Source organism: Pseudophryne corroboree, chromosome 1, assembly GCF_028390025.1.
Source record: "Pseudophryne corroboree isolate aPseCor3 chromosome 1, aPseCor3.hap2, whole genome shotgun sequence".
Lineage (NCBI taxonomy): Eukaryota > Metazoa > Chordata > Amphibia > Anura > Myobatrachidae > Pseudophryne > Pseudophryne corroboree.
The window spans coordinates 1,238,968,795-1,238,994,863 of NC_086444.1; the positions used below are offsets into that span (position 1 = coordinate 1,238,968,795).

The 26,069-nt window shown below is 44.4% G+C and overlaps 1 protein-coding gene across 1 annotated transcript in view; it reads right to left on the reverse strand.

The window, feature by feature from the left end:
• Positions 1 to 1,845: 1,845 nt before the first annotated feature.
• Positions 1,846 to 26,069, reverse strand: part of LOC135052908 (vomeronasal type-2 receptor 116-like) — an 84,281-nt gene continuing 60,057 nt past the window's right edge. The window contains exons 5-6 of the mRNA XM_063957453.1: positions 3,217 to 3,340; positions 1,846 to 2,753 (exon numbers count right to left, since the gene is read on the reverse strand). Coding sequence (XP_063813523.1) covers positions 1,846 to 2,753; positions 3,217 to 3,340 — 1,032 coding nt within the window. The remainder of the gene's footprint in view (positions 2,754 to 3,216; positions 3,341 to 26,069) is intronic.

Here is a 26,069-nt window from a genome sequence, read left to right on the forward strand (position 1 = left end):
ATTTATAAACAATCTGGCCTATTGCCAATGTATACTGCAGACCAGAGACAATGACAACATAACAACATAACATTTTTTATCTACTACCAACAAGTCCCAATTGTTGATGCTAACAACCAAGGCAAACACATACATTTACACTTTGATGATTAACACATTTTATGACCCCAATATATATGTACTGTTATCCACCTTGGTGCAGAACAATTACACATGTTTTAGGACACTTTTGAATCTGGCAGCAATCCGTTACAAGGGAACCAATAGGAATATGCCAGTTTGAAATGGTTATGTTATGTATACATGTAGATGAGTTAGTTAGAGTCAAGAGATAAAGGAAATCAGAAGGACAGAGGAAGATGCAGAGAAAAAGCTAAGTGCAGGAGGAAAGGAGACATGGTCAGACAGAGAAAAGGATCTTAAGATGGTAACTATGGAACTGCAAGTGTACAATTTGTGTTAGTAATTGTCTAATAATTTCATGTTTTTTATTAAGGAAGCACAAGTATAAATATTAATAGTGTGTATGTATATATATATATATATATATATATATAAAACTATATATCACTACTGTGTATATCTTATTCTGTATGATTTGAGTTTGCCTGTGAATAAACAATGAGATGATAAGATCTGTGAATACCATGTTTGAACTCCTTTTGGAATCATGATTTCATAACTCATATGTATGAGAACTGCATATATGTATCAGCTGGATAGTATCTAAGTCATACATAATATATTTGCAGATAAATATGATAAACGTATATTATAAAATATACATATAGATTCTACTTTTCAATAATTGGCACTCCAGACACTACTATAAAAGTATAAGATAATATAAGATTCCTCAACAAGTATCCCCTGCCTCACCCCACCGCACGTCACGGCTCTACGCTAGCATGCAAAGAGGGGCTATCTTTGATATAAATAGGCACTACTACTCCCAGTACTTTGGAGAGGGGAGAGGCAGGCACTTAATCATGTTATGTATAAAGGGAGATCCAGGGCACCACTCAGTATGTCTCTGTTGTTCCTGCTGGAGGGATGTGTTGAAGAAGGTTACATTTGTGAACCAAAATGTTGACTCTATGTATTAAAGTGGTGATGTGAGTAATAAAACTCTGAAATATTGCTTGTGAAAAAAACTGCAACCAGCAATAGATCCTCTTAGTGTACCCTGTCTCCGCTTTATATAATTTGTGGACCCCAGGAAATAAATATATCTGGAATTAATGGATAAGAAGAGGGCGCCCATAGTGCAAATCAATTTTTTTATTTAAAAACAGTTCTTGTAAAACACCACAATACAAAATACACCTTCTGACCAAGAATCTCACCGCTGTGGGCTGGACACCACAAGATGTAAAACAGAAAGCCACGGCAATAATGTAATACTTCACTAGGGAAAGAGTCAGGACCATAGACTGTATCTACTGGTCACCATAGGGTCCATCTGGACACTGCTCACTACCAGCATGACAATAATCTGGGCACACACAACATTGGATAGGCCAAAATCTTATGTGTTCCATGTAATCACTTTGTCAGTATAACGAGGCTGCAATCTCTCTTGTGGTGTTTTAAAAGAACTTTTTTTAAGTGAATTAAAAAATTCACTTGCAATATGGGTGCTCTCTATTCCCACACACAGACATATATATATATATATATATATATATAAATATTTTTTTTTCCTTTGTCCATGTCACTAAATCCAGATCTTTCTATACGTATTTACATAAACCAATTTAGAATGAAAATATTGTTAATGAAGCAAAATTTAAGGAAAACAACAGGTTTTGAATCGTATAATGGTAATGTACAGTATCTGATGGTTTATATAGTGTTTTTCCCCAGTATTGTTTTTCTGGAGTTAAATGCAGGTTTTCTAAGCAAAATATACAGTTTTGGGAAAAATATACAGCCCAGAACACCAGCACATGAGGTCAGTATGGCGAATATCTCCACAGCCACCATGTATTTCCCTTTGGTGCTCAGATAGGCTGGGATCATTGCAATCCAGACACTGCAGAACACCAGCATGCTGAAGGTGATGTACTTGGCCTCATTAAAGCTGTCTGGTAATGTCCTCACCATGAAAGCCAGAGCAAAGTTCACAGATGCCAGGATCCCTATGTAACCCAACATAGAGTATAACCCAAGCACTGACCCCTCATTACACTGAATGATGATCATTCCCTTATAGGAGTGATGGTCATACTCCTGGTATGGAGAAGAAACAGTCAGCCAGATACCACAGATCAGAACTTGGAGAGAGGAAAACACAATGACCACATGTTTAGATACTTTGAGTGTGACCCACTTCCTCCAGGAGCTTCCGGGTTTGGTGGCTTTGAAAGCAATGAAGACAGTGACAGTCTTGGCCAGTACAGAAGAGACAGCTGTGGAGAAGAAGATCCCAAATGATGTCTGTCTGAGTCTGCATGTTATATCCACCGGCTGGCCAAGGAACAAGAACACACTGAGGAAGCTCAGCAACATGGAGATCAGTAGAATGAAGCTTACAGCCCGGTTATTGGCTTTCACAATTGGGGTGTTCCAGTAATAAATAAAGTTCCCTAATATAAATAATGTTATTGCAGAGAAAGATGAAGCTGTTACTGCAGATATTTGCACCACAATGTCCTTTTCATAGGACAGAAAGTCATATATTTTGGGTACACATCTCACTCTTCTCTCATCCGGCCACTCTTCATCAGGACATCTATGGCAGATCTCACTATCTAATGTAATATAAAACCATACATATAATCTCGGTGGGTCAGTTCTTTTGTTCGTTATAAACAATCAAACTGTATGTATATTCAATATAAATCTGCAAAAAAAATTAATGTGTTTTGTCAGCAAAGGGAGCATTGGACATTTGTTCTTCTGAAATGTTTTCATGGGGTATGTACCCAAATGGGGTGTATCAGAGTATTTTTTTCTTTATTGTAATACTTCTGTCTCTCAATAAAAAGTGGTAATTAACTGAAACAAAGTACTGCAATATAATATGTAGTGAATTTGGAATGTGGTATTTTATACTTTAATGTGAGAACATCAATATAGTTTTGTGCTATTTGTATTGTGTTTTTATTCTATGGTACAGTTTGTCTTCTATACTTATATGTTACTATGACAATTGTTAAATCTTTACTCTATTATGTTGATTTATCTAATGTATATACTGTAACACATTCCTACCTGTTGTATTAGATATTTCTCCCTCAGAACATGGGACACAGTCATAGCAGCAGACATGGAATCCCCCATTAAAAGCTTTTCTGTATCCAGGAGGACATCTGTCATTGCACCGAGATGTTGGGATCTTGTACATGTATTAAAATATAAAATATGATTCCGGTTTTTTATAAATCATTTAATTTAATTATTGTTTCTTTTTATTTGCAAAACCGTTTACTATTTTTTAAAATTTCTCTTAGGGATATAATATACTGATATGACCTCATCCTCCAGTGATAACATGGACCATATCTTCTGTCCCTCAAGTCTGTTTCCTCTTTGGCATTCTAAAATTCACTTTCTCCTTCTCTCCCCACATTAACGCTTTATTTTAATACTGACGCCAGATTAGGGGTATAAAATATACCTTTTTATTAAAGCATTTCATCCTTCCTGTTTATTTGATTCTCCAGCCCTGCACAATATATATTTCTCTGGTCACCCTCCAGCTGTTTTTCCCTTCACTTTAGAGTGTAAGCTCCTCCTTCTTGTTCTTCCTTAGTACACCGCCTTTCACCAGCACTCCATGGCCTTGTCTCCTTCCTACTGCCACTCTGATTCTTGTAGCTTGCCCACATGCTGGGTACAGGATCACTGCACTGCCCTGACTCCCACCTTTGCCTCCAGCTATCTTCAATGAGTTGTCATACAGTATGTAAGCCCCAATTGTCACTTCCAGTCTGGTGTAAGCTTCTTTTTTGACACTTATGTTATGGCGTTCCTTTGTGTATTTTATGTAAAACCTACTGTAATGCCCTGTTAATGAGAAATGTTTTGTATGTGTACTCTGTACAGCGGTGTGTACATTTTGCGGCACCTAATAAATAAAAGGTAATAATAATACTGTGGGATTACACACATGAGAAATTGCACCTATTGAAATATACAGTAAATAGACTAAATTCTGTAAATCCTAGAACTTGTTTTGTTGGTGTTACATTGTACACAGCAGATCATTCATAATAATGTTTACAACGTATTTATTTTCTAATCATTCCTAACATATTCCAGCATTCATTGTTCTGTGTATAATCCACATCCCTCCTGCACAACAGCTCTGACCACTTACTGCATATCAAGGAAAGATGCTTCCCCCGGTCACACACTCCACATTGTGATCACTCTGCAGCTTATTTCTAATATATAATAATTTATGGTCAGATATCACTCTGACTCTTATTATAGGATTTACTATCAGACATGTAACAGTTTCCAAGTACTTCTAGAAGATGGTTTACATATAAGACTGATTACAGCAGTACATGTCCTTATTACTTATATTATTATTATTTATGTATGTAATTTACAGATGCTGAGGTAAGTAGATGAGGGTGCACAATCCCACACATCTATACCAGCTGCAGGGGTTGCAATGTTATCAGGGGGCTCTGGTTCCCTGCACCTGGCTGTTACAATCAGGGCCGGCGCTACCACTAGGCAGCTTTAGGCAGCTGCCTATGGGCGGCGACCACTGGAGGGTGGCACTCAATGAAACAGAGAACGCTTTCTTTATTACCCTGCCTCGCCTCAGCTCAGCCAAGCTCCTGCTCTACTTTAAGAGACGAGGAGCAGCCAGGGATGTTGTATGCGCCCAATTGTCTCGGTGCGGGTGCTGACAATTGTTCGTGAGTGAGTCAGTGAATCCCTCCCTCTCTCCCTCCCTCCCCTCCCTTCCTCCCCCCCTCCACGATTGTGCTCCCGAATGTTACCTCCCCCCCTGCAAGATTATGCTCCCCTCCGCATTATTACCAGCCCCCACTCCCGAGATTGTGTACCCAAACATTACCCGCTACCTCCCCACCGCCTGCATCTTGTTACCATCCAGGGCTGCCAGGGCCAGGCTGAGGAAGGTCAAGACCTCCCCTTTGCACTCAAAACACGGCAGCATTAGGACCCGGGACATCCTCCATGACCATGCGCCCTCCCGCCCCCCGGCTGTTGCTGCTGTGTGGCTGAGCCTGACATCGAGCGGAGCTGAGCTGCCCTGAGCAACTGAACAGCGGTCACACCAGCTGCAGCTACTGTGCCACACTTTTCCAGTTATCTGGCTGGACACATAGCACCTGCGAATGACATCTGCCTCCCGGGCTCCTCACAGCCAGCTGCGCAGTGCGAGGTGGCACTAGGTGAGCACTACTGGGTGCATTGTTTGTGTGTGGGTGACATTGTGGGTTACATTGGGTGTATGCTGTGTATGGGTGCCAGTGAATGACTGCTGTGTGTGGGTGCCAGTGAATGACTGCTGTGTGTGGGTGCCAGTGAATGACTGCTGTGTGTGGGTGCCAGTGAATGACTGCTGTGTGTGGGTGCCAGTGAATGACTGCTGTGTGTGGGTGCCAGTGAATGACTGCTGTGTGTGGGTGCCAGTGAATGACTGCTGTGTGTGGGTGACATTGGGTGAATGCTGTGTGTGGATTACTGCTGTGTGTGGGTGTCAGTGAATGACTGCTGTGTGTGGGTGCCAGTGAATGACTGCTGTGTGTGGGTTACATTGGGTGAATGCTGTGTGTGGGTGCCAGTGAATGACTGCTGTGTGTGGGTGCCAGTGAATGACTGCTGTGTGTGGGTGACATTGGGTGAATGCTGTGTGTGGATGACTGCTGTGTGTGAATGTGTGTGACAGGGGGTGACTCCTGTGTGAGTGACTATGCTAAGTTTAAATTTCCACCATATCTGCCGTGATGCTCCTGATTTGAGATGTCTATGTCCCTGCTTGGGGTAGGAGCTGCATTGGATGATAAATCGCATTGGGGAGAGGGGCTAGGGGTTAAAGAAAAGAAAGCTAGTTAGAGGTGTGGGGATGAGTGAAGGAATCAGGTGGGGCAAGGAAGCAGGCAGGGAGTGAAACAAGCAATGAGAGGTGAGGGAATGAGGGGGGGCAGGGGTAGAGAGGGAAGAAGGAGACAAATGGGTAGCAGGCAAAACGCGAGGTGTAAGTAAAGGTGAGAGACACCGGCATTCAGACACTAAGGAGAGCAAATGTTTTTTGGGATTTTTTTTTTTTTTTTGGGGGGGTGGGGGTGTTAGGCTGAAGTTTTGCCTAGGGTGCCGAGATACCTTGCACCAGCCATTGTTACAATCACATAAGATCAGGCTACTGCTGACAGGGTCAGGGCTATGGTTGTGTGTCAGCGTCTGCTCCAGCCTTTAGTTTCCCAGCCCTCAGCTACTGCCTGTGGATGTGAGTTACTGATAAGCTGTAACTGGAGTATGTCCCTCTCACACACACGCTGCAGCAGCCCTGGCAGGGAGTGGGAGGAAGATGGAGGCTGGGGCTCTTCACTAGCTTTGCATGGATTTGTTATAGGGTCTGGTTGTTCTGCAGTGCCAGGAATGCTGAGTGATGCCACTGAGGTCAGGAATGCTGAGTGATGACACTGAGGTCAGGAATGCTGAGTGATGACACTGAGGCCAGGAATGCTGAGTGATGACACTGAGGCCAGGAATGCTGAGTGATGACACTGAGGCCAGGAATGCTGAATGATGACACTGAGGCCAGGAATGCTGAGTGATGACACTGAGGCCAGGAATGCTGAGTGATGACACTGAGGTCAGGAATGCTGAGTGATGACACTGAGGCCAGGAATGCTGAGTGATGACACTGAGGCCAGGAATGCTGAGTGATGACACTGAGGCCAGGAATGCTGAGTGATGACACTGAAGCCAGGAATGCTGAGTGATGACACTGAGGCCAGGAATGCTGAGTGATGACACTGAGGCCAGGAATGCTGAGTGATGGTACTGAGGCCAGGAATGCTGAGTGATGGTACTGAGGCCAGGAATGCTGAGTGATGACACTGAGGCCAGGAATGCTGAGTGATGACACTGAGGCCAGGAATGCTGAGTGATGACACTGAGGTCAGGAATGCTGTGTGATGACACTGAGGCCAGGAATGCTGAGTGATGACACTGAGGTCAGGAATGCTGAGTGATGACACTGAGGCCAGGAATGCTGAGAGATGACACTGAGGTCAGGAATGCTGAGTGATGACACTGAGGCCAGGAATGCTGAGTGATGACACTGAGGCCAGGAATGCTGAGTGATGACACTGAAGCCAGGAATGCTGAGTGATGACACTGAGGCCAGGAATGCTGAGTGATGACACTGAGGCCAGGAATGCTGAGTGATGGTACTGAGGCCAGGAATGCTGAGTGATGGTACTGAGGCCAGGAATGCTGAGTGATGACACTGAGGCCAGGAATGCTGAGTGATGACACTGAGGCCAGGAATGCTGAGTGATGACACTGAGGTCAGGAATGCTGTGTGATGACACTGAGGCCAGGAATGCTGAGTGATGACACTGAGGTCAGGAATGCTGAGTGATGACACTGAGGCCAGGAATGCTATGAGATGACACTGAGGTCAGGAATGCTGAGTGATGACACTGAGGCCAGGAATGCTGAGTGATGACACTGAGGTCAGGAATGCTGAGTGGTCAGTAATGCTGAGTGACGACACTGAGGTCAGGAATGCTGAGTGATGACACTGAGGTCAGGAATGCTGAGTGATGACACTGAGGTCAGGAATGCTGAGTGGTCAGTAATGCTGAGTGATGACACTGAGGTCAGGAATGCTGAGTGATGACACTGAGGCCAGGAATGCTGAGTGATGACACTGAGGCCAGGAATGCTGAGTGATGACACTGAGGTCTGGAATGCTGAGTGATGACACTGAGGTCAGGAATGCTGAGTGATGACACTGAGGTCAGGAATGCTGAGTGATGACACTGAGGTCAGGAATGCTGAGTGATGACACTGAGGTCAGGAATGCTGAGTGATGACACTGAGGTCAGGAATGCTGAGTGATGACACTGAGGCCAGGAATGCTGAGTGATGGTACTGAGGCCAGGAATGCTGAGTGATGGTACTGAGGCCAGGAATGCTGAGTGATGACACTGAGGTCAGGAATGCTGAGTGATGACACTGAGGCCAGGAATGCTGAGTGATGGTACTGAGGCCAGGAATGCTGAGTGATGGTACTGAGGCCAGGAATGCTGAGTGATGACACTGAGGTCAGGAATGCTGAGTGATGACACTGAGGCCAGGAATGCTGAGTGATGACACTGAGGCCAGGAATGCTGAGAGATGACACTGAGGTCAGGAATGCTGAGTGATGACACTGAGGCCAGGAATGCTGAGTGATGACACTGAGGTCAGGAATGCTGAGTGGTCAGTAATGCTGAGTGATGACACTGAGGTCAGGAATGCTGAGTGATGACACTGAGGTCAGTAATGCTGAGTGATGACACTGAGGCCAGGAATGCTGAGTGATGACACTGAGGACAGGAATGCTGAGTGATGACACTGAGGTCAGGAATGCTGAGTGATGACACTGAGGTCATTAATGCTGAGTGATGACACTGAGTCCAGGAATGCTGAGTGATGACACTGATGCTGAGTGATGACACTGAGGCCAGGAATGCTGAGTGATGACACTGAGTTCAGGAATGCTGAGTGATGACACTGAGGCCAGGAATGCTGAGTGATGACACTGAGGCCAGGAATGCTGAGTGATGACACTGAGGTCAGGAATGCTGAGTGATGACACTGAGGTCAGGAATGCTGAGTGATGACACTGAGGTCAGGATTGCTGAGTGATGACACTGAGGTGAGGCTCAGGCTCCCTATCTGGGCTGTCACATGCCAGGTGTCTGTGAGACAGGGAGCATAGCCACTATGGTATTACCCTCAGTATTCTCCCATAATATACTGTATGTGAGCAGACACCTAATGCTGGCATCCTTCCTCAGTGATAAACTCACACAGATCCCATAGGAGGGATCCGGTTAGGATCCCGTCTATCGGGATACCAGCTGTCAGAATACTGATGCTGGAAACACGACACAGCGGTTAATTCAGGTTGCATTGCTGTCATGATGGGACCGTAATTCGCCCTCCATGGTGCCAATGCGCAGGCGCAGGTTCCATCCTGCATATGCGCACCCACCAAATGTGATAGGTGCGATTTCCTCTGCCTGAATTACAGGCATACAGTAGGTGTTCGCGGGGCATGTGCGGGGTGGCGACGGACCATTGTGGGGGCAGTGTGGGGAAACCAGAGGCGGGTCAGCTGCATTTTCAGGGTTGCGGCATGACATCACACACAGCCGCTCTGATGTAAAAAATGTTGGCTGCCCTCCTGCATATACATCCCTAATTTCTGCATGAGCAATGAAATCGCAATTGTTTTCCAATTGCATCGCCAGGCCCGCCAATTATCATGCCGGGAGGCCTTGCCCTGCGATGGGCAGCCCCCAGAATGCCACAGAAGGAATTGCAGACCCTGTTTTTTGCAAAATCTGCAATCTCTACTGAATAACCCCCACTATTAGGAATGCTGACACCAGCATCCCGATTAGGTGCACCATCCCAGCACCGGAATCCCATCAGCCAGGATGCCAAATGGCAAGCCAGCGGGACGATGCAGGGATGGGGGAAGTTAGGGTAAGGCTGCCGGGGGAGGGTTAGGTTTAGGCTCTGGTGAGGGAGGGTTAGGGGGCCGGGGGGAAAGGTAAGGTAGGTATATATACTCTGTATATAGATGATCAAGCTGCTGCTGCAGGTACAGGGGGGTGGGAGAGGAGCACTGGAGCCCCCAGGAGGACACATCAGTTCAGCTCCTACTGCCTGGCCGCGCACCTCATAGCACCCTACACATCATACTCAGTATAGATCTACCCCAGGCTGCCTGCATCAGTGTCCATGCTGTGAGTTACCCCCCAGCAGACACGGACATGGACACCACTGCACTGAAGCTGGATGTGCTGAAGTTCACAAAGCTGTGTTCCACTACAAGGTATGATCCCAGCCCCGGCTGCCTTACCCTGTACACTGCAGCGTACACCTGCGTTGTGGCAAGCTGCATTACATCACTTACCCATGTTGCTGTACACTGTATATAGATCATGTATGTTGTGTGACAGTAAGCACCTGTCCCCATTCCAACTCCTGTGCACAGTGATACCCAACAGTGGAGAAAGTGACTATTTACTCTCCTAGAACAAAGTTGTCATTTTATACAATCCTGGCCGTAATGAGCATAATGTGTAAGGGCCACTACAACTGCTCTTTTCCCATGAGCGCCAAAGTATATCAAAGCATACCAAAAAATATGCTTCGGGCCAGCCCTGTGTGTGCCTTAATACTTTACTGCTTGCATAACATCTTTACAGTGAGACTGGCACGACTTTTGGATATAATAGAAACTGTAGCACCTTTTATATAATGCCACCAGAACCACTGTGTTCATACACTGTATGCTGGTGTAAATCCAGGTCTGTTATAAGCCAGTGCCTCCACCAGTCATTGACCTCACCGCACATCACTGATAGTGAGCAGGGAGTGTACACAGCTTTTATGCTGGCTGATTATAATAAATAGATGTTGCTATTATTAGTATCTCAGATGGAACTGTGTAGTAAGATATTTGGGGTATTGTATTCATTAGCGGGTGAAAGGGGAAACCTGTCAAGTCATTAGATAAATTATCTAATGTGAATTAGTACTGCACCAAGCAACACAGGCCATGAAAGTATTATCTGTTAAGACACTGAAAGTAATCTTACAGGAGGGCTATAAAGCCTAGAGGCTTACCCATAGCAGATCAGTTCCGATCAAAGCTAGTTTTGTCTGCAGCGGATATAGCCTTCCACAAATCCCCTCCAGCTTTTAAATTGAGACAAAGTTAATAGGCGGGACCCTGGAGAATCAACTGAACTTCATTTTTTAAACTACTTAATCAATGACCATCATCTGGGACATATCCTAAACCATCTGAGATAAGAGCAAAGTATTCTCATTTGTTCATGCTATTATTGTAACTGAGTATAACTTGTTACTTTCATGTTTTTATTGATGTAACTTAGATAAATAAATGCTTATCCTTTTTTAAATGTCCTGTGTAAATCTCCATATTTAATACATTGTATCCCAGAACCTGGGTCTCTTGGGTTTTTTACACAAGATGCCTCCTGAGGAGTAACCATATGGTCACACAGCAGCTGCACACAAAGATGAAATGGTTGCAACAGTAGCGTTCACCTCTGAATTAGCTCCTGGATTTTGGAGGTGGAGTGTGTAGAAAGTCAAGAACAGATTGTGAGGGAGGGGGGGGGGGGGCAGAAAGCCTGACAAGGAAGTTAATATTGACATGGCAGAACTGTTCGATGAGAGCATGAATTTGAAGTTGCAGAAAACAGTGTGACTTCATTGACTGTAATTCAGTGGAAAGGGAAAATTGCATAGGTAGGAGGAATGTAAAGTGTGTCATGGTTGATGTGGTAACCACCAATGCTTAATAGCAGCAACCAGGACAGTAATATCTAGATCAAGGTAAATGTGTAATTAAAGAGTAAAAAGGCCTCTTTGGGGCAGAAAGGATATCCATGTACAAATAAGAGAGTTAAGAAAATAGTAGAATGTAATAAGTACAACTGTTAGGCGCCGAGGGTCCGCCCGTCAGTGTGGCCCGGCGCCTAGCAACTAGGGACGCCGCATGCGGACAGCCGTCGGCTCCCTAGCAACGTTAGACGCCGGGCGCACGGAGCCGCTCAGACCCTAGCAACGGGGACGCCACTGTCGGACCGCGTTCCCCGTTGCTGGGTCTAGATTAATCACCTCATTGGTATCCTGGCCGTGCAGCATGCAGCTGCACGGCATGATTGGTAATTACCCTGTCTGGCTCCTGATTGGAGAGCTCCCAGTTAAAAGCACTCTCTGGACTTCTCACAGACGCCGGTAATAGCTTCCTGTTTGCTGTGTCTGTTGCAGAGAGTTTTCCAGTCCTGTCTATCCGGTCGTTCTTGTCCTCAGTGGTCCAATACTCGGAAGTTGTCATCTTTTCCTGGAGTCCTGACCGAGCACCTTTAACATCCTGTGGTGTTCGTGAGTCGCGGCGTAGCCGTGTGTTGCGGCTTGACCGCTTACTATTTATTATTTGGTTATATTGTGTTTCGGAGCTTTTGCGGAGGATTCCGCTCCCACAAATCCACTCTGGTATCCAGCGATGCTGGATAGGAGTAACGGATTCGTGGATTTTTGGTTGTCCTTTTCCCTGGCGGTTTGTCCGCACATACTTCTGGTTTAAGTTAGTTAGCTTGTAGCCCCTGGCCTGGTTGCTTAGTCAGAGGGCCCCTTGTTATCACCCTGTCTCGGATTTCCCTTTGTCTCCCATTAAGACCTGAGGGGGCATCGGAGTTGGGCAGACATAATCCGCCCTTCAAACGCGGCTGCCATGGGCTCAAGCAACCATAGTCTCGCAGGGGATTTCTGATAACACGGGCGAGACAACGGAGTTAGGGCGCCAGGGGTTACTAGGCTATCCTGCTCCCGTAACCAGCATTCCATTCCAGTACTCTGACCTCCGTCATAAGATCACCTCTGGTCAGACGTACTGGTATCATAACATTATTACCGGCCTGACTAAAATTTAAAATTAAACAGGGTTTGATTTTTTCCCTTATTTCAGTTTGGAAGATTTGTCGGCCTCATGAATCCCACTGGTGTAGGGCCAAATCCTGGCCAGCTTCTAGTTAGTCAGATTCAAGAACTTACTCAGATGGTTCAGGATCTATCCCTTCGGGTGAGGTCACAGGAAGATCTGTTACGGACTTCCCCGAGGGTCGTTCCTGAACCAAAAATGCATTTGCCTGACCGTTTTTCTGGGGATTGAAAGCAGTTTTTTAATTTTAAAGAGTCTTGTAAACTTTATTTTCGTTTAAGACCAGTCTCCTCAGGTACGGAATCTCAGCGGGTCGGAATTATTATTTCTTTACTTCAGGGGGATCCCCAGACCTGGGCTTTTGGTTTAAGAACAGACGATCCGGCATTGTTGTCTGTAGACGCCTTTCTGGGGTCTTTAGGGCTATTGTATGATGACCCTGATAGAGAGGCATCCGCCGAGAGTCATTTGCGTGCTCTCAGACAGGGTAAGAATCCCGCAGAGATTTATTGTACGGAGTTTCGCCGTTGGTCGAACGACTGTGGATGGAATGACCCAGCCCTGCGCAGTCAGTTTCGCCTCGGCTTATCTGAGTCTATAAAAGACAGTCTCCTTCAGTATCCCGCTCCTGAGACTCTTGATAAACTCATGGAGCTTTCTATTAAGATTGATCGTCGTCTCAGAGAGCGGAGGGCTGAAAAAGGAGCATCTGTCGGGTCTACTCCTGGTGTTTTTTCCATTCCTGTGGACATAGAGGAGCCCATGCAGATAGGTCTCTCCAAGCTGTCTCCTGAAGAAAGAACCAGAAGGCAAAATTCTGGTCTTTGTTTGTACTGTGGGAGTAAGGGACATTTTGCCCGTAATTGTCCGAACAAGTCGGGAAACGCCTCGACCAAGTGAATTGTGAGGGGGTTCACTTTGGTCTGCAGCTTATCTCCTCAAATAATTCACTGTTAGTCCCAGCTAAAGTTTCCTTTGGCAGCCTCTGTTCCTCGGTGTCGGCTTTTGTTGACAGTGGAGCTGCAGGGAACTTTATGGACTTAACGTGGGCCAAGGCCTTAGGTATTCCTCAGTTAGCCTTGGGTAGGTGTATCACCATGCATGGTTTAGATGGGAGTCCCTTGTCCAATGGGGTTATTTCTCTCTGTACACCTCCTGTACTATTTTCGGTAGGAGCTCTTCATTCCGAAAAAAATTGAATTTTTCCTTACCCATTGCCCAGCAGTTCCAGTGGTTCTGGGTCACCCTTGGCTGGCCTTTCATAATCCCATCATTGATTGGCAGTCGGGGGAGATCTCACAGTGGGGTACCATCTGTAATAAGGAATGTATTACGCTTCCCATCAGAATAGCTGCTGTCATTCCCGCACCCATTCCTGTGGAATACCAGGATTTTGTTGATGTATTTTCCAAGGGCAATGCGGACATTCTGCCTCCCCATCGGCCTTATGATTGTGCTATTGAGCTAATTCCTGGTGCCACTTTGCCTAAGGGAAGGTTATATGCATTGTCCGGACCAGAAACTGTGGCCATGAATGAATATGTTAAAGAAAGCCTAGGGAAAGGATTTATCAGGCCGTCTAAATCCCCTTTAAGTGCAGGCTTCTTCTTTGTGGAGAAGAAGGATGGATCACTCAGACCTTGCATTGACTTTAGAGCCTTGAATAAAATCTCAGTAAAAAATACTTACCCTTTGCCGCTGATTTCTGTCCTCTTTGATCAGCTACGTTCGGCTGTGATTTTTTCTAAGATTGACCTGAGAGGAGCATATAACCTCATCCGAATCAAGTCAGGGGATGAGTGGAAAACGGCATTCAGTACTCAGTCGGGTCACTATGAGTATCTGGTTATGCCATTCGGCCTGTCTAACGCTCCGGCAGTTTTCCAGGATCTCATTAACGATGTGCTCCGTGATTTTCTTGGAAGATTCGTAGTTGTCTATTTAGACGATATCTTGATATATTCTGACTCTATTGAACAACACGTTACCCAGGTGCGTCAGGTTCTAAAAAAATTACGTGAAAATCACCTATATGCCAAGCTGGAGAAGTGTGAATTTCATGTCACGGAGGTATCCTTTTTAGGGTACATTATTTCCCCTCGGGGATTCTGTATGGAACCGAAGAAGCTCCAAGCCATCCTTAGTTGGGCGCAACCCACCAACTTAAAAGCAATTCAGCGCTTTTTTGGGTTTACGAATTATTATAGAAGATTTATTCACTCTTTCTCCGACCTAGTTGCTCCCATTGTGGCACTGACTAAGAAGGGAGCGGATCCAACCAACTGGTCACGTGAAAGCTGAGTTATCTTTTCAGGCCTTGAAACAAGCCTTTGTCTCAGCCCCGGTCCTCAGACATCCCAACCCAGAATTGCCTTTCATTGTTGAGGTTGATGCCTCGGAGGTTGGATTAGGGGCTATCCTATCTCAGAAGGATCCGGATTCTCTAGAATTACATCCTTGTGCCTTTATGTCCAGGAAATTCTCATCTGCTGAATCCAACTACGATGTTGGTAACCGGGAATTACTGGCTATTAAATGGGCTTTCGAGGAGTGGAGGCATTGGCTTGAGGGAGCAACACATACCATTTCAGTTTTGACTGATCACAAAAATCTTCAGTACATTGAATCAGCTAGACGGCTGAATGCCCGGCAAGCTCGTTGGGCTTTATTTTTTACTCGTTTCAAGTTTATTATCACCTTCAGGCCAGGTTCCAAGAATGCCAAGGCGGATGCCCTGTCACGCAGTTTTCTTCCAGTTCATGATAACAGTCCTGTTACTCCCATACTTCCGTCTTCAGTCATTCGGGCAGGCCTCACACAAGATTTATTTACCCAGTTAAAGCAGCTTCAACATCAAGCTCCTGGAAATACTCCTGCTGGTCGTCTTTATGTCCCTGAGTTTTTGAGAGCAACTGTTTTGACGGAGTTTCATGATAGCAAAGTTGCCGGGCATCCGGGGATCGCTAAGACTTTGGAATTAGTCTCCCGCTCAGTATGGTGGCCTGGTCTTTCCAAAGACATTAAGGAGTTTGTTTTTTCGTGTCAGGTCTGTGCACAGCATAAAGTTCCCCGTTCCTTGCCTATCGGTCAACTTATGCCCTTGAATGTTCCTCTCAGGCCATGGTCTCATATTTCCATGGATTTTGTGGTGGACCTTCCTCTGTCAGCCGGATGCCGAGTCATATGGGTGGTAGTTGACCGTTTTAGCAAGATGGCCCATTTCATTGCCCTTCCCCGATTGCCATCTGCCCAGGGATTGGCAGTTTTGTTCCTCCGCCATGTTTTCAGACTCCATGGGTTACCCACTGATATTGTTTCTGATCGGGGTCCACAATTCATTGCACAATTTTGGAAGTCTTTTTGTGCCTCTTTAAAGATGAAATTGTCTTTAACGTCTGGCTACCATCCCCAATCCAACGGGCAGACTGAGCGAGTTAATCAATCATTAAAACAATATTTGCGTTTGTACTCGGCCAAACTCCAAAATGACTGGTCCGAGTTTCTTCCGTTGGCGGAGTTTGCTTACAACAATGCCTGTCATTCCTCCACCAATGTGTCTCCATTTTTTACAGTTTTTGGTTTTCACCCCAGAGCTAATTCCTTTTTTCAACATTCCTCTGTCTCCTCACTGACCTTGACCGCTCATCTCAGACTCATTTGGAGAAAAGTGCACCTTGCTCTCAGAAAAGCGGCATTTCGGGAGAAAAATTTTTCTGACAGGCTCCGGCGGCCGTGCACTTTTAAAGTTGGAGATAGGGTGTGGTTGTCGACTCGCAACATTAGACTTCGACAAACCTCAGCCAGATTGGGCCCTAAATTTATTGGACCATTTCATATTATAAAAAAAATCAATCCAGTTGCTTTCCGGTTACGTTTACCAAGAACTCTCCGGATCGGAAATACTTTCCATTGCTCCTTGTTGAAACCATACGTTTCTTCCAGTAGATTTCCTCGGAAGATCTCTCAGGGGAAATCACCAATAGATGTACAGGGTCAGCAGGAGTTCTTGGTGGAGAAGGTTCTCGATTCCAAGTTGTCCCGGGGTCGGCTTTATTTTTTGGTACATTGGAGAGGTTATGGTCCAGAAGAAAGGTCTTGGGTCCTGGATGAGGATCTCCATGCCCCGAGGCTCAAAAAGGCATTTTTTCGAGAATTTTCTCAGAAACCTGGCCTTAGGGGTTCCTTGACCCCTCCTCAAGGGGGGGGTACTGTTAGGCGCCGAGGGTCCGCCCGTCAGTGCGGCCCGGCGCCTAGCAACTAGGGACGCCGCATGCGGACAGCCGCCGGCTCCCTAGCAACGTTAGACGCCGGGCGCACAGAGCCGCTCAGACCATAGCAACGGGGACGCCACTGTCGGACCGCGTTCCCCGTTGCTGGGTCTAGATTAATCACCTCATTGGTATCCTGGCCGTGCAGCATGCAGCTGCACGGCATGATTGTTAATTACCCTGTCTGGCTCCTGATTGGAGAGCTCCCAGTTAAAAGCACTCTCTGGACTTCTCACAGACGCCGGTAATAGCTTCCTGTTTGCTGTGTCTGTTGCAGAGAGTTTTCCAGTCCTGTCTATCCGGTCGTTCTTGTCCTCAGTGGTCCAATACTCGGAAGTTGTCATCTTTTCCTGGAGTCCTGACCGAGCACCTTTAACATCCTGTGGTGTTCGTGAGTCGCGGCGTAGCCGTGTGTTGCGGCTTGACCGCTTACTATTTATTATTTGGTTATATTGTGTTTCGGAGCTTTTGCGGAGGATTCCGCTCCCACAAATCCACTCTGGTATCCAGCGGTGCTGGATAGGAGTAACGGATTCGTGGATTTTTGGTTGTCCTTTTCCCTGGCGGTTTGTCCGCACATACTTCTGGTTTAAGTTAGTTAGCTTGTAGCCCCTGGCCTGGTTGCTTAGTCAGAGGGCCCCTTGTTATCACCCTGTCTCGGATTTCCCTTTGTCTCCCATTAAGACCTGAGGGGGCATCGGAGTTGGGCAGACATAATCCGCCCTTCAAACGCGGCTGCCATGGGCTCAAGCAACCATAGTCTCGCAGGGGATTTCTGATAACACGGGCGAGACAACGGAGTTAGGGCGCCAGGGGTTACTAGGCTATCCTGCTCCAGTAACCAGCATTCCATTCCAGTACTCTGACCTCCGTCATAAGATCACCTCTGGTCAGACGTACTGGTATCATAACAACAACAACAGTGCGGAAGCTACTCCTAATCAGGGCTTTTTTAGAGAAGGATGGAAGGGAGACCATGAAAATATGGTACAGGAGAGGAGAATGAGGCTGAGAATGAGGCTGGACAGAGATTTTTTTAATAGCCAGAGACAGCATAGAGGGAATGTACATAAACATGGATAAGAGATGAGATCCATTTACATTGTGTAGAGTTAGACCATTGCAGAAGAATAAAAAGACTGGAGGCAGCAGGTTCAGAAACATTGTCAGTTGGGATGTTAAAGAACAAAACATGAGAAAGGGAAGGTTGTAAGAGAAAAAGAAAGGTATCCAAGTGGCAAAATTATCAAGGAATTCATAGACTATTTTAGTTATGCAAATGTTGAATAGGTGATAGAGACAGATAGGGAGGACATCAAAGGAGGATGAGAGGGAAGATTCAGGGCAAATAACCTGGAAGGTGTAGTTGAGGATAATGAATAATCTTTTTGTTGCTTGTCAGGTCAGGGATTATAGAAAATGAACAAAATTACAAAGAAGACAGCAGTATGCCGGTTGTGTCATGTGAGGACAGCAAAGAAGTTAAGAGAATTAGAGATTAAGTAATCATGAACAGAAAGTACAGTATGTTTGGTGCACATCACTTTGTTATTACAAAGTGCACAAGAAAGAGGGAGAGAGAAAAAAAATGGTGGTGATATTTCGGGTTTGCAGGGTGGGCAATGTTTTTATCAAAGAGGTTGATATAAAGAGTAGAGGGAAATGAGTCAAGAAACAGAAAGGGAGGGAGATCATCAGTAGACTGGATCGGAAGAAGTGTGAGTGGGACATACTATTTTGTGATGTTGTGTTGAAAAGAAAGAAGAGTTAAAGAATCAAAGTGAAAATAAATGCTAGAAAACATTTAGGTTATTGCTACAAAAATAGAAAAAAATCACAAAATTGTTCACTAGCTCACACTGGGGCAGATGTATTAACCTGGAGAAGGCATAAGGAAGTGATAAACCAGTGATACGTGCAAGGTGATAAAGGCACCAGCCAATCAGATTCAAACTGTTAATTTACATAATGGAGCTGATTGGCTGGTGCCTTTATCACCTTGCACATATCACTGGTTTATCACTTCCTTATGCATTCTCCAGGTTAATACATCTGCCCCCACTGGCTGGTACATCAATTCACATAATAATAAAATCTTTACAAAAACAATTAAAAACAGCAAAAATTCAAAGTGAATTAATTTCATTAGCTGCTGTATTCAACATTAAGCTATGAGTATTAAAATTCACTAGGATATTTCATGTAAGCATATAAAGGGTTAATAGTATCAGGGCCGGACTACCCATCTGCCCTCCGGCTCTCTTGTTTGGCCACCCTTGCCTGAAGTGTGTGTCTCAAGAAAATTGAGGTGTACTGTGAGTACACGCCCCCTAACTCATGGTACACCCCTGTGAGCTTTGTTGCAAGCCCTTGTCCCCCCCATCTGACGTGTCTGTTTCAAGGGAAATGTGGGTGTGCAATGAGTACATGCCCCCTGATTTGTGTGTCTGTGCGCTCCCCCTGTGACATGTGCACACACTCACAAATGTCAGTGCTGATTTGTAGCCCCAGTACGTCCTTAAATAGCATATAACATAATCTGGCTTTCTTGTTATGCACATGCATGCACATATGGATATAGTTTGTATTTGTTTTGTAGCATGGAAGCTTATCTAGCTTTCTTATTGAGTACACATAGGGTCTAATTCAGACCTGATCTCTGCGGCCCTTTTGCATAGATAATAGTAACGGTTCCTGATTGCCTAATCATGCTGGCTAAATGGTAAAAACTCTCACCCTCCGTCTTACACGTAGACAGATTCAGCTGGAGATACACTGCACTGCCGGTCAGGTGCGGCTAGGGAGCTCCGGACGTCTCCGGCCCCCAACGTATGAAATGCCGCTGCAGTCCAAAGTGAAGCCGCTGGCTTCCGGCGTGGTGCAGTGATTCTTAGGTGATAATCGCAATGAATGATATTGTCATCAGATGTCACTTCTTTCCTCTGACTAGTTTCGCTCGTCACTGGAGCTTCCTCATAGAGTCTATGCAAAATGAATTGCTTGAGACTTTGTAACAATGAGTTTTCAGTGTAATAACACAAGGAGCCGTTCTGAGACTTTGTAACAACGAGTGTTCAGTGTAATAACACAAGGAGCCGTTCTGAGACTTTGTAACAACAAGTGTTCAGTGTAATAACACAAGGAGCCGTTCTGATACTTTGTAACAACGAGTGTTCAGTGTAATAACACAAGGAGCCGTTCTGAGACTTTGTAACAACGAGTGTTCAGTGTAATAACACAAGGAGCCGTTCTGAGACTTTGTAACAACGAGTGTTCAGTGTAATAACACAAGGAGCCGTTCTGAGACTTTGTAACAACGAGTGTTCAGTGTAATAACACAAGGAGCCGTTCTGAGACTTTGTAACAACGAGTGTTCAGTGTAATAACACAAGGAGCCGTTCTGAGACTTTGTAACAACGAGTGTTTAGTGTAATAACACAAGGAGCCGTTCTGAGACTTTGTAACAACGAGTGTTCAGTGTCATAACACAAGGAGCCATTCTGAGACTTTGTAACAACGAGTGTTCAGTGTAATAACACAAGGAGCCGTTCTGAGACTTTGTAACAACGAGTGTTCAGTGTAATAACACAAGGAGCCGTTCTGAGACTTTGTAACAACAAGTGTTCAGTGTAATAACACAAGGAGCCGTTCTGAGACTTTGTAACAACGAGTGTTCAGTGTAATAACACAAGGAGCCGTTCTGAGACTTTGTAACAACGAGTGTTCAGTGTAATAACACAAGGAGCCGTTCTGAGACTTTGTAACAACGAGTGTTCAGTGTAATAACACAAGGAGCCATTCTGAGACTTTGTAACAACGATTGTTCAGTGTAATAACACAAGGAGCCGTTCTGAGACTTTGTTACAACGAGTGTTCAGTGTAATAACACAAGGAGCCGTTCTGAGACTTTGTAACAACGAGTGTTCAGTGTAATAACACAAGGAGCCGTTCTGAGACTTTGTAACAACGAGTGTTCAGTGTAATAACACAAGGAGCCGTTCTGAGACTTTGTAACAACGAGTGTTCAGTGTAATAACACAAGGAGCCGTTCTGAGACTTTGTAACAACGAGTGTTCAGTGTAATAACACAAGGAGCCGTTCTGAGACTTTGTTACAACGAGTGTTCAGTGTAATAACACAAGGAGCCGTTCTGAGACTTTGTAACAACGAGTGTTCAGTGTAATAACACAAGGAGCCGTTCTGAGACTTTGTAACAACGAGTGTTCAGTGTAATAACACAAGGAGCCGTTCTGAGACTTTGTAACAACGAGTGTTCAGTGTCATAACACAAGGAGCCGTTCTGAGACTTTGTAACAACGAGTGTTCAGTGTCATAACACAAGGAGCCGTTCTGAGACTTTGTAACAACGAGTGTTCAGTGTAATAACACAAGGAGCCGTTCTGAGACTTTGTAACAACGAGTGTTCAGTGTAATAACACAAGGAGCCGTTCTGAGACTTTGTAACAACGAGTGTTCAGTGTAATAACACAAGGAGCCGTTCTGAGACTTTGTTACAACGAGTGTTCAGTGTAATAACACAAGGAGCCGTTCTGAGACTTTGTAACAACGAGTGTTCAGTGTAATAACACAAGGAGCCGTTCTGAGACTTTGTAACAACGAGTGTTCAGTGTAATAACACAAGGAGCCGTTCTGAGACTTTGTAACAACGAGTGTTCAGTGTCATAACACAAGGAGCCGTTCTGAGACTTTGTAACAACGAGTGTTCAGTGTAATAACACAAGGAGCCGTTCTGAGACTTTGTAACAACGAGTGTTCAGTGTAATAACACAAGGAGCCGTTCTGAGACTTTGTAACAACGAGTGTTCAGTGTAATAACACAAGGAGCCGTTCTGAGACTTTGTAACAACGAGTGTTCAGTGTAATAACACAAGGAGCCGTTCTGAGACTTTGTAACAACGAGCGTTCAGTGTAATAACACAAGGAGCCGTTCTGAGACTTTGTAACAACGAGTGTTCAGTGTAATAACACAAGGAGCCGTTCTGAGACTTTGTAACAACGAGCGTTCAGTGTAATAACACAAGGAGCCGTTCTGAGACTTTGTAACAACGAGTGTTCAGTGTAATAACACAAGGAGCCGTTCTGAGACTTTGTAACAACGAGTGTTCAGTGTAATAACACAAGGAGCCGTTCTGAGACTTTGTAACAACGAGTGTTCAGTGTAATAACACAAGGAGCCGTTCTGAGACTTTGTAACAACGAGTGTTCAGTGTAATAACACAAGGAGCCGTTCTGAGACTTTGTAACAACGAGTGTTCAGTGTAATAACACAAGGAGCCGTTCTGAGACTTTGTAACAACGAGTGTTCAGTGTAATAACACAAGGAGCCGTTCTGAGACTTTGTAACAACGAGTGTTCAGTGTAATAACACAAGGAGCCGTTCTGAGACTTTGTAACAACGAGTGTTCAGTGTAATAACACAAGGAGCCGTTCTGATACTTTGTAACAACGAGTGTTCAGTGTAATAACACAAGGAGCCGTTCTGAGACTTTGTAACAACGAGTGTTCAGTGTCATAACACAAGGAGCCGTTCTGAGACTTTGTAACAACGAGTGTTCAGTGTAATAACACAAGGAGCCGTTCTGAGACTTTGTAACAACGAGTGTTCAGTGTAATAACACAAGGAGCCGTTCTGAGACTTTGTAACAACGAGTGTTCAGTGTAATAACACAAGGAGCCGTTCTGAGACTTTGTAACAACGAGTGTTCAGTGTAATAACACAAGGAGCCGTTCTGAGACTTTGTTACAACGAGTGTTCAGTGTAATAACACAAGGAGCCGTTCTGAGACTTTGTAACAACGAGTGTTCAGTGTAATAACACAAGGAGCCGTTCTGAGACTTTGTAACAACGAGTGTTCAGTGTAATAACACAAGGAGCCGTTCTGAGACTTTGTAACAACGAGTGTTCAGTGTCATAACACAAGGAGCCGTTCTGAGACTTTGTAACAACGAGTGTTCAGTGTCATAACACAAGGAGCCGTTCTGAGACTTTGTAACAACGAGTGTTCAGTGTAATAACACAAGGAGCCGTTCTGAGACTTTGTAACAACGAGTGTTCAGTGTAATAACACAAGGAGCCGTTCTGAGACTTTGTAACAACGAGTGTTCAGTGTAATAACACAAGGAGCCGTTCTGAGACTTTGTAACAACGAGTGTTCAGTGTAATAACACAAGGAGCCGTTCTGAGACTTTGTAACAACGAGTGTTCAGTGTAATAATACAAGGAGCCTTTCTGAGACTTTGTAACAACGAGTGTTCAGTGTAATAACACAAGGAGCCGTTCTGAGACTTTGTAACAACGAGTGTTCAGTGTAATAACACAAGGAGCCGTTCTGAGACTTTGTAACAACGAGTGTTCAGTGTAATAACACAAGGAGCCGTTCTGAGACTTTGTAACAACGAGTGTTCAGTGTAATAACACAAGGAGCCGTTCTGAGACTTTGTAACAACGAGTGTTCAGTGTAATAACACAAGGAGCCGTTCTGAGACTTTGTAACAACGAGTGTTCAGTGTAATAACACAAGGAGCCGTTCTGAGACTTTGTAACAACGAGTGTTCAGTGTAATAACACAAGGAGCCGTTCTGAGACTTTGTAACAACGAGTGTTCAGTGTAATAACACAAGGAGCCGTTCTGAGACTTTGTAACAACGAGTGTTCAGTGTAATAACACAAGGAGCCGTTCTGAGACTTTGTAACAACGAGCGTTCAGTGTAATAACACAAGGAGCCGTTCTGAGACTTTGTAACAACGAGTGTTCAGTGTAATAACACAAGGAGCCGTTCTGAGACTTTGTAACAACGAGTGTTCAGTGTAATAACACAAGGAGCCGTTCTGAGACTTTGTAACAACGAGTGTTCAGTGTAATAACACAAGGAGCCGTTCTGAGACTTTGTAACAACGAGTGTTCAGTGTAATAACACAAGGAGCCGTTCTGAGACTTTGTAACAACGAGTGTTCAGTGTAATAACACAAGGAGCCGTTCTGAGACTTTGTAACAACGAGTGTTCAGTGTAATAACACAAGGAGCCGTTCTGAGACTTTGTAACAACGAGTGTTCAGTGTAATAACACAAGGAGCCGTTCTGAGACTTTGTAACGAGTGTTCAGTGTAATAACACAAGGAGCCGTTCTGAGACTTTGTAACAACGAGTGTTCAGTGTAATAACACAAGGAGCCGTTCTGAGACTTTGTAACAACGAGTGTTCAGTGTAATAACACAAGGAGCCGTTCTGAGACTTTGTAACAACGAGTGTTCAGTGTAATAACACAAGGAGCCGTTCTGAGACTTTGTAACAACGAGTGTTCAGTGTAATAACACAAGGAGCCGTTCTGAGACTTTGTAACAATGAGTGTTCAGTGTAATAACACAAGGAGCCGTTCTGAGATTTTGTAACAACGAGTGTTCAGTGTAATAACACAAGGAGCCGTTCTGAGACTTTGTAACAACGAGTGTTCAGTGTATTAACACAAGGAGCCGTTCTGAGACTTTGTAACAACGAGTGTTCAGTGTAATAACACAAGGAGCCGTTCTGAGACTTTGTAACAACGAGTGTTCAGTGTAATAACACAAGTAGCCGTTCTGAGACTTTGTAACAACGAGTGTTCAGTGTAATAACACAAGGAGCCGTTCTGAGACTTTGTAACAACAAGCGGTGATTACTGCATCTGATTATTCCGTCTCTCTACAAGCAGTTAGTGGACAATCTGAGAATACTGATTTGCACAGCAACTAATAAGTATATCCCCTATTGCACATATTGTGGTTATTATATACGCATGAGAGCTGATCCATATTTTATTTTAGGTGCATATAGAAATCCGGCTTTTGAAAATAAGAATTAATTAGAGTTGTTGAATTTATATATGCATATGATAGCTTTTTTTATTAGATTAAGAATTTTAGAGATTTATGTGATTAATCCAGAATAAAAAGGTGTTTTTATGTATATATGTGAATTCACTTTATTTGGAGTCTGAAAGGTTCTTAAATAGCGCAGAGTGTTCTTTTCTTATATTGTCTAGTTGGTAATTCCCCCTTTCTTAAAGGGGAACCGCTGATTTTATGCTTACACTAGCACAATTAACATTCAGCAGCTGATTAATATCTGTATTCCTATTAACTATTAAGGTTTGTTTTAGAATAAATATAACATTTAAAATTTAGTACTAGCGCCGTGAGACATTCTTGTATGAAGATTCTACACTGTGTTAATTTATCCATATTATTCCTCTTTCTGTTGATCATTATCAGTGTCCTACTACACAAATCAAGAGGTTCATATTTCAACTACTTCTATTATTTATTATTATCCTTTATATGACATCACAAGGAATTAACAACACCCAATTACAGAGTACATAAAAAAATACGCAAAACAGGCAAACAGTGACTTACTGTCAAAGACAATGTAGGACAAGTACAGGGTAAATAACATATCTGCATCAGCTCCCGACACTGAACTAAGTGTCATGGTGTCAGAAAACTGTGTGATTTGATGCTGTTGAAGATGGTTAAAGTAAGAGAATGAAAAGCACATGAGGAAAGAGGACCCGGCTCATGAAAACTTACATTCTAAAGGGGAGAGACCGACAGATGTGATGCAGATGAGTGAGCATGGAACAGAATGTTATGATGAGATTTGGCTGCAGTTGTTGGGTATCGAGAGCCAATTTAAAGTTTTGTAGAGAGGTGGAGATTCTGAGGGGGAGATACAAAGAATTCCATAGAAAGAGAGTGGCACAAGAAAAATATTGGAGCTTGGAGTGGGAGGAAGTAATCAGTAGGCAGTGCCTTAGCGGAGTGAAGAGTGCAGGTGGGAGTGTAAAGGGAGATAAGTTCAGAGATGTAAATGGGAGAAGAGTGGGTAAGAGCTTTGTAATGTAGCGTGAGAAACTTTACTTGTATTCTGAAAGGGAAGGAATGTTAGTTATGGGCTTGTAGAAGAGATGAGTTGGACAGTTTTGTTTGATGAGGTTGATAAACTGGGAAACAGCATTGAGGATAGATTGGAGTAGAGAAAGGCATTTTTCAGGGATTCCAGATAGAAGGAGATTACAGTACTCCAGTCTGGAGATGATCAGTGAGTGAA